The 10,000-nt window shown below is 32.3% G+C and overlaps 1 protein-coding gene across 6 annotated transcripts in view; it reads right to left on the minus strand.

The window, feature by feature from the left end:
* Positions 1-3,686: 3,686 nt before the first annotated feature.
* dlp (glypican dally-like) overlaps positions 3,687-10,000 on the minus strand; it is a 114,503-nt gene continuing 108,189 nt past the window's right edge. For 3 of the 6 annotated variants that reach the window (XM_085662684.1, XM_085662683.1, XM_085662686.1), the window contains 6 exons: positions 7,938-8,080; positions 7,545-7,793; positions 7,116-7,284; positions 6,495-6,900; positions 5,499-5,668; positions 3,687-5,175 (listed from right to left, as the gene is read on the minus strand). In XM_085662684.1, the coding sequence (XP_085518810.1) occupies positions 4,817-5,175; positions 5,499-5,668; positions 6,495-6,900; positions 7,116-7,284; positions 7,545-7,793; positions 7,938-8,080 (1,496 nt within the window). In that variant the 3' untranslated portion in view covers positions 3,687-4,816. The remainder of the gene's footprint in view (positions 5,176-5,498; positions 5,669-6,494; positions 6,901-7,115; positions 7,285-7,544; positions 7,794-7,937; positions 8,081-10,000) is intronic. The other 3 variants (XM_035884789.2, XM_035884788.2, XM_085662685.1) reach the window with 2 other exon arrangements.

Below are 10,000 nucleotides of genomic sequence, written 5' to 3' on the forward strand. Positions count from 1 at the left end.
TTTTCTTTTTTTTCTTTCCTTATATTTTTTTGGATAACTGACGTTATCATTAATTATATTAACAGGCTGCGTATGTATGTATGTATGTATGTATGTATGTATGTAGATATGAATGGATTTTGTGTGTGTATGTCTGTCTATTTGTCTGTATATTATTTTTTGAACATTAGATTAGCATACAAACGACGAAGGAGATCAAATAACTATACGGAATAAGACATAGATAAAAAAAAAAAAATCGACGATTACTGGTACAATTATCAGAGATGATCTCGTGATAAGAATCATCACGATGAAAAACTTGTCCATTATTATTATTATTATTATTATTATTATTATCATTATTATAATTATGATTATTATTATGATTATTATTATGATTATTATAATTTCTGTTTTATTGTATTTTATTTATCCTTCTTTTTCACCCCATTTCTTTTTTCTTTTGTTTACTTTCACTACTTACAATTTCCAACATTAGATCATTCGAACCTCTCTCTCACTCTCTCACTCTTTCTCTCTCTTTCCTCTCTCTCTCTCTCTCTCTCTCTGTCTCTCTTCAGCTCTCTTTTTCTCTCTCGCTCGCTCTCGTAATGATTCATATCGAACGGACATCAATGGTTGATAAATCTATTGTATCTGTAATGTTTAATTGTATCTGTAAACGTAAAAATTCTATATAATAAGTACTGTATACATAAAAACGTATATAATATCCTAAGCGCGTTGTTAATCTATTTTATTTGAGATTATTTATAGAGATTAGAAGTTATCATTCTTCATTATTTTATTTTTCTATTTTCCTTCTCTTCTCTGCGTTTCCACATTTTTCTCACACGTGGCTCTATGTTCTTGCTCTTGTTGTTGTTGTTGTTGTTGTGTAGTAGGAATAGTAATAGTAGTAATAATAGTAGTAGTAGTAGTAGTAGTAGTAGTAATAGTAGTAGTAGTAGTAGTAGTAGTAGTAGTAGTTGTGTTGTTGTTGTTGTTGCTGTTACACTCATTAAAACGCGTGTTTAAATAAGAGCATTGTTTGGACCTTTCAATCATATTGTATGTTTAAATACATGCGCTTTTTCTTTTATTATGTATTATTTTTTTTCTTTTTTTTCTTTTTTTTTCTTTACATGCATAAGTTCGACCATATTACGTATAAATTGTATTCTGTTTCCAAGTTCTGGAAAAAAAAAAACAAGTTCGACAAATCGGTAATTGCACGCGAAACATTCATTCATTCTTTCTCTCTCTCTCTCTCTCTCTCTCTCTCTCTCTCTCTCTCTCTCTCTCTCTCTCTCTCTCTCTCTCTCAATCTCTATAATTCAATTCTTGTTTAATAATTATATATCTCGTATATAAATCTACTTTATTATTATTTTTTATTTGTTTACTTTTATATTATTATTATACTTATTATTATTATTATTATACTTATTATTATTATTATTATTAATATTATTATTATTATAACTACTATATATATATATATATTTTTCTTATAACGCACTGAGCATTGTTTGGCGAATATTTAATTCAATCAACGAATTGAATTATCATTTGAAATATTTCATTAACATATCATTTTCGTTAGCATCATTGAATCATTATAATTCGATATCGTTATTAATTGAATTAAATATTGCCTAACAGTTGGTACTTAAGGGGGGCACTTCGAGAAATCCTTCTTTCTTCTTTCTTAGTTTTTTTAATCTTTCTCTCTCTCTCTCTCTCTCTCTCTCTCGCTCTCTCTCTCTCTCTCTCTCTCTCTCTCTCTCTCTCTCTAAAAACATTACACACAATCTCTCATATATATTCTCGCACGCATTTTTATTTTCTTTTTCGTTTAAACGTGATAACACACACATTAATTACATTCACGTATTTTACGTTAACTTGTGGATTATTATTATTATTATGGAGAACAAATTTCTTTTCTCAAGGCTTAACAATTTTTGTCAAAAGTTCCTTTTTTTTTTCTTTTCTTCTTTTACCTTCACATTAGAATCATCAAATGTGCGTCGAAAAAGAAAAATAAAAAGAACAAGAAAAAGAGAAAAGAAATAATGAAATTCATTTTGTTTTAAAAGAGACTTGAATTTCTTTTCAACGTCATGGACATTAGTACTTTTCTTAGAGAAATTAAAGAGAAAAAAAAAAGAAAAAAAAAAATTAGGAACGTCGTTTTTACTTTAAATACAATTAATTAAATTGTCATGCCATATAATGTGCAGCCACCAACGAATATATATATATATATATACATATATATATATATACCCCAATTATAGGGATAATTTTATCAAAAATTGTATAATTATATGATCGTTATATAAAAGATCTTCCTACGACAACCCTGTTCCTATTTAGTGCATAGTGCATTAATGCACAATATTTTCTTTCTTTCTTTCTTTCTTTCTTTCTTTCTTTCTTTTTTTTTCTCTTTTTTATTTTAATAATCTTTCACATTAATCGTTCTCGCAAAGAAATAAGAAAAGAAGAAATACATCGCGCGTACCTGTAATATTCCTTTACTTATCCATTTAGATATGTTTCGTTAAAATTAACAAAAAGTCGTATTGATCAATTAAAATTCGCAAAACAAAGTATATTATACTTACATACATATACATATACAGGTACACACACACACATACATATATATATATATATATATCCAAATATACATATATATATATATGTATGTATATATATATATATGTATGTGTAGGTACGAACCTATTTACGCACGCGTTATTTCCGTTCAATAAAATATTTCGAACGTAATATATAACTTTATATTAATTTAATTACATATATATATATAATATATAATATAATATATATAATATAATAATATATTATAATTACAAATAATTATTTAGTTCGTTAGCGTTATTAGTTCTATAATATTTTCACTAGATTTGTAAAATGTCCCTTTCTCTCTTCTCCTTCTTCTTCTTCTTCTTCTTCTTTTTCTATTACTCTTTCTTTTCTCCCCTCTTTTTTAATTTTTTCTTTTTCATTTTATTATTTCACTTTACTTTATTTTATTTTATTTTCGATTCGCGTTAAAAGCAAAGAAGGAAATTTGAAATGCGTCAAAGTACGAGAACGTGGAGAATTGGCCGAGATGATTGAGCTCGATTTATTTTGATTTTTATCACAGGAGCTAATTTTTCAGCTTTTTCAGCACGTCGACTTTGCGCCTTCCTTACTTTTTCTTTTTTTAACTTTTACTTTTACTTTTTCTTCTTCTTTTTCTTTCTATTTCTTTCTTTATCATTTTTACTTTCTCTCTCTCTCTTTCTCTCTCTTTTCGACACTTTTGTTTTCATTAATAATTCAATGCGACGCGTTTTTTTTTACGTCGGCGACACAAGAAGAAAGAGAGAGAGAGAGAAAGAGAAAGAGAGAGTGAAAGAAAAAAAACTAAAAAAAACCAACAAAAAAAGAAGAGAGAAAACACAACTCGCTAGTTATAAGTATAACTAGCAATTTTTGTTAAAAAAGAAAAAAAAAAAAAGAGATAGAAACAAAAAGAAAATAAAAGAAGAAGAAGAATGAGAAGGAAATAGAAAAAAGGAAAGAGAAAGAAAGTGAATGAAAATAAAAAGAAAAAAGAAGAAGAAAAAAAAAGAAAAATTATAATAATAATAATAATAATAATAATAATAATAATAATAATAATAATAATAATAATAATAATAATATGTAATATATGTAAGTATGAAAAAGTTTCTCCTTTATTTCCTCTTGTAACACATTCTCTTTCGAATTCTAACTCGATGAAATTATATTCGATCAATCCCGTGGTATTAGTTAACAAAGCTCGACGTAGGGAGGAAAGGGAATTAGGTGTAGGGATGGGGGGAGGGGAGGATGGAGGAAGAAGCGAGGGAGGTAAAATCTCTAAAAAAAAAAAACCTCCCCTGAGAAAAAAGAAAAGAAAAAAAAACACTTCAGATCTGTCAAGTAGTAGTAATAGTAGTAGTAGTAGTAGTAATAGCAGTTGTAGTAGCCAGTAATAATAGTAGTAGTAATAGTAGTAGTAATAATAATAAACTCGCGTTTTGGAGAGTTCAATGCCGTCGCGAGACATTAAATTCGTATACATACATATTCGTTCGGGTTCGATCAGAGGCTGCTTTACACGATTTACAATACAAAGTGGTGTATGTATGAGATAGTACATTTGATCGAAGTACACTCTTGTAACATAAAGTAAAAAACTCTCAAAAGAGATATAGATCGATCGATCTATCGATCATGAATGTGAATGTCTATATATATATATATACATATACAGAATATGCATACATATATATAGGGAGAGACTATCGTTTCACGATAGTCTCCTCCTAGGATCGTAGTCCAGAAAAAAAAGGGGAAGAAAAAAAAAAAGAAAAGAAAAGAAACGAAAGAAAGAAAAATTCACACTTCACTCGTTTCATCATCGTCGAATTATCAACGAATATTCACGAAATTTTTCCGTCACTCAAGGAGTATCAATCCAGTTTCACGTAGGCAGGTTGGTTGTTAGTTAAAGGGGTAGAAAGATCGATCAGACAGGTGACAGGATTTGTTCTTCTGCTGGTTGTTGTTATTGTTGTTATTGTTGATCAATGGGGATAGGCTGGATGGGGGGGCGTGAGGGGCAGGGGGTGGACAGGGAGTAAAATCGTCGTTCATCGAATGAAAAAGAGTTTTTACCGTTCTCCCGCGAACACATACATGAGAGGAGAGAAGATTATTTACACTTGTAGTACACAATCTACCGAATCGATGATGATAATAATAATAATAATGCCGAATATGATGATCACAGCCACTCGGTTAGACATCCACCAAACCACATAACGACAATCGGCACCAAATACGTTGTTAGTGCACGCGACAATGATATTTTTTGTCTGCTAGCTCCACTAACGTCTACCGTAGACGTTGCATTATTGCCACCGTGTTTCTTAACGTTGTCATTGATATTTGGTTTGGTCTCCGTGTCCGTCTTTCCGCCTGTTGGTACCTCTTCTGGACCTTTATTAGGTGTTGCCTGTTTCGTTGGTTGTTCCGGGGATGAATGATCGCCACCATAACCTGATCCTTCCTCGAAATGATTTTCGTTGTCTATACCACCTGAACCGTCACCGGATCCACTTCCCGATCCGTACCACGTTTCCTCTGAAAAGTAATAATAATTATAACAATAATAATAATAATAATAATAATAATAATAATAATAATAATAATAATAATAATAATAATAATAATAGGTATAGCGAGATAAAGTCATTCAGGATGGATATTTAATTATATCAATTTAATTATTATATCGATATTTTGAGGGATGATTTAACAACGCGATCTCACGATTTTAAATTGTAATTTATATATCGAATGGGAAGAGGAGTGGAAATTAACATCTCTCTATGTTGTATATTATTGGTTGTTGGTTGGTTGGTTGGCTGATAATTAATTAATTGATTAATTAATTAATTAATTACCTGTATCTATCCAATCGACATCTTGACCATTGAATGCAGATCTAAGCCTGTTCGTTATCGTTGTTAATGCAAATATTTGATCTCTAACGATCGTAGGCCTTGGTCCGCTACTTCGTACTTCCGGATTTAATGGTTGCGTCTCACCGTCCGATGATACAGGATATATATATCTACGAATATTAATAATGAATATTGATATCATCCTAGTTGTTATTAATTATTATATTTATTATTTAAAATGAAGATAGAATAACTTTTGCCTTCCTTTCGTTTCTTTTTCCTCTTTTTTTCTTTTTTTTTTTTTTTTATTGTAAAAATTTAATATCATTTTTTTTTATTACATTTTGTCATCTATCTACTTTTACAAATACGTATATATAATATCATTAAATGATAAAATTCTTTTTGAGTCGTCGAGTAAAAAAAATAATTTATTTCAGTAATAACGAATTATTTCTGAGACTATTTTATCTTATTCAATTTATTATGTCATTAGATGATCATCAGCTACGTTTGCATTTACAATGTCTATTTGAATTTATATTTTAAAGGGAATTTTAAAAAGCAATTTATATTATTTATTCACATTTCTCCACTTTTGGGTTTTATGGAGTTTTAATCAATTTGATAAACGTGAGCGGCTCATATATATATATATATATATATTTTTTTTTTGTTTTATATCTATGTACTAAAGCTTTAAAAAACAAATAAATAAAATAATGTGCCATCACTTTCCTATATATATCTATATAAACTTTCATTTGCAAAAAAGGTGAATTTATTTGCAGTGAAAAAAAAAAATATATATATATATACATGGATATCGATTAACTTGGCAATGTATTGAAGCTTCCAAAGATAAAAAATAAATATAAATGAATAATGTGCCATCACTTTCCTATATAACTGTATAAATTTTCATTTGCAGTGAAAAAAGAAAAAAAAAAAGAAAAGAATATATATATAAGTATATATATATATATATATACTCACTTATCGACATGTGTGCCGTTCCAACATTCCTTTGTATTACTAGGTGGTTGTACTAAACCGTCATTGCATAACTGATAAGGTAGATAGACCCAGAACTGTCGAGAATCTCTCACCCTCTGTCTTATCTCCTTGACGAGCTTGTCCAGTATCGCGGCGGTCGAGGAACGATCCTCGGCCGACGTTTCCTGATCGAAGTTCAAAGATTCTAGTTCCAACTCTCTGTTATCTCTTCGTCTTCGTCTACCCAAGACAGGACGTCCGCAACCGGTGAATATCCTTTGCGAGACGTCGCTACTGCTCTCTTGGAAGTTCATTATCGCTTCCGATATCTTCAAGTTTATTGGTTTCATCAACATCTCTATGTTGAACGGGCCGAGCAAACGATCGGCTACTTTATCGAAGGCCTCTATTTTGATGATATAAATTAAATAAATAAATAAATAAATAAATATAAAAAAGAAGGGGTGAATTTAAAAGAAAAAAAAAAAAACAAAAAAAAAAAGAAAAGAAAAGAAGAAACTCTCAATTAAAATTATTATTTCGATTATCGAAATAATCGAAAGGAGAGAGAAAATATATTAATGGTAGGATATATATAGGTGGGGGGATCGTTTTACTGACCGACAAATTGATTCCATTCGCCGTCAAGCGCCACGTGCTGTGCTAAACACCCCTTCATTACGTTAGTACACATGTCGCCGCAAGCCAACACCTTCCCTGCTATACCGCTGCACGAGAGACAGGCCGTCATTCTTGTCAACGCCGCAGCACATTCTGGTGATGATTTCAACTACGAATGTATATATATATATATACATATATATAATATATATATATATATTATATATATACAGATACACACACACACACACATATAATTATCATGAGAATAATAATTAGAAATAATCGATGAATTGATGATAATTGATCCTGTTTTTTCTTTTTCTTCTTCTTCTTCTTCTTCTTATTATTATTATTATTATTATCGTTTTTATTTGTTTTTATAATGATCTTTTAAAGATCCAGATAATAAAGTAACTTCGTTATTACCGTTTGCATGTTCTTCAAAACGTCAGCAGCTACTGTTAAAGCTTGACTGAAGGCTCTAGTAGAAACGAATGATCTTTTTATTTGAACGCTGAGTTTCTGTGGTACATCCCCGAACGGCCTCATTTCCTTCATGTGATCGCCCACGCATTCCAAATATTTATCGTCGAACTTATATTGACTGTTCAACACGGTGAACATCTTTTGATAAAGCGTATTGAAGAAATTGTCCATCGTATCATCCAGATTGACCTGCGAAAGATCATAAATAAATAAATAAATAAATAAATAAATAAATAAATAAATAAATAAATAAATAAATAAAATAAAAAAGGGAAAAAACGATTCGATTATTATGTTATATATCGTTATATATTAATTATGTTATAAACTCACCGTTCCCTTAGCATAATAATTCTCAAGTTCTTTGAATAGATCCGTGAAGACGTAAGCATTTTGTTCATACAAAATCCCATAAGTTTTCTTGAACATCTCGTGGAAGCCTCTCTTGCTGGTCGCCAAGAGTTCCTTGAAGAAACCTGCGAGCAATGAATAAGATAATAAACAAAAAGATATATAAATAATCACTTAAATAAATAAAACCAACAAATAAATAAAACAGAATCAAGAAAAAAAAAGAAAAAAAAGAAAAACAGATCAAACATGAAAAATGAAAAAAGAAATAAGTCGACAAAATCATTAATAAGATCCACCCTTAGCAATTCGTTGTTGAAGGGGTAGTTACGAGTAAAAAAAAAAAGAAAAAAAAGAAAAAGAAAAAAGGAAGAAAAAACAAAAGAAAAGAGAAAGAGGGAGAGAGAGAGAAAATTATTCCAGAATTAAACTTATTCGTTTCTCCCCATGTCCAATTTTATCGGTCCTTCTTTTCTTTTTCTCTTTTTTCTTTCTTTTTTTCATCTCTCTCTCTCTCTCTCTCTCTCTCTCTTTCTCTTTTTTTTTTCTTTTATCATCGTCTTTTACCAGCTCCTCTTTTCTTCCTCCAACCAATCGTCCCGTCCCGTCCAGTCTTTCTGCACCCCTACCCTCTCCGAAACCCTTGAAAAGGGAGCAATTAACGCGAGGAAATCGTTCGTCTGCGGGATTTTTTCTTACTCCTTCTAGGACGAGCTCGTAAAAATGGCACGATCGACGCGATAGGTAGGGGATCGATGGTTGATGAAATAGAGGGATGAAAAGGGAAAGAGGGAAAAGTTTCGAAGGGAGGTTGGAGAGATGCGCGCACGAGAGAAAGAGAGAGAAAGAGAGAGAGAGAGAGAGAGAGAGATAGGGTCTAAAAAGTAAAACGTCTAGGGGGTACTCGAGGCACGCCGGTAACAATGGCGGTAGCTTTCCTCCACCCCCCTTTTCTCTACCACCACCACCACCACCACCACTACTACCTATTCTTGCCCCCTCCAACCCCCTCCCTCTCTTTATCTCTATCCTTCTCGCTCTCCAGAGTTTTCGTCACGCTTCTCAGGCCAAATCACCCTCACGGTCACCAACAGTCCTCAGGGAAAAGACTGGGATAGAATATGAGTGCCTGTAAGTGTGAAAGTGAGTTAAAAAGAGACAGAGACAAAGACAGAGACAGAGACAGAGATAGAAGCATAGTGTACACCACCCTTCCAGGAACCTCCTTATCGTCACTTCAGCCGCGAAGAATGTGATTAAAATTCCTTTTAACGACGAGTAGACGTTCCTGGTGTAACGAATAGCCGCCACCAGTCGCCACTGCCACTGCCGTCACTGCCTCCACTTGCCTTCACTAATACCACCATCATCATTGCCACCTTCACTACCATCGCCATTTGCTACTGCCACTGATACTACCACCCCACCTTCATCGTCTTAGTCGACATCTACGTCGCGTTCTCTTCTTCTACGTCTACCTACCATCATCTCGTCGACGTACAAAGGGCAAAGCGAGAGCGCGCGAAAAAAGAGAGAAAAAAAGAAAAGAGAGAAAAAGAGAGAGAGAGAGAGAAAGAGGAAGCACTTAACACCGACGGTATAAGTTCGTCTCGGCTATTAATTCGCGATATTTCGCCTCGCTACACTCTCCCTCTCTCCCCCCGCTCTCTCTCTCTCTCTTTCTCTCTCTTTCTCTCTCTGTTTTTGACATTATAGCTTTTTTTTCTTTTTTTTTTTTCTTGTTGTTCCCTTTTACCACCCCTGCTATCCTTTTCCCTGCTTTGAAATATCGACTAATTTTCATTCCAACGTCGGCGCCGTTGCTAAGTCCACCGTTTTAACGTCGCTACCCCCCCCCCTCTCTCTCTCTCTGTCGTTTTCGTTTTTCTCTTTTTTATTTTTTTTTCTCTTTTTTTTTCTCTTGCCAGAGCTTGTGAACGTCATGGGTTCATGCGTGTGTGCCTTGCGTGCGTTCTTGCGTGCGTTCTTGCCTATGTGTTGTGCATCTGCGTGTTGCACGCGTATATGTATACGTATGTCAGAGA

This window comes from Vespa mandarinia, chromosome 19, assembly GCF_050613455.1.
Source record: "Vespa mandarinia isolate Hongniang chromosome 19, ASM5061345v1, whole genome shotgun sequence".
Lineage (NCBI taxonomy): Eukaryota > Metazoa > Arthropoda > Insecta > Hymenoptera > Vespidae > Vespa > Vespa mandarinia.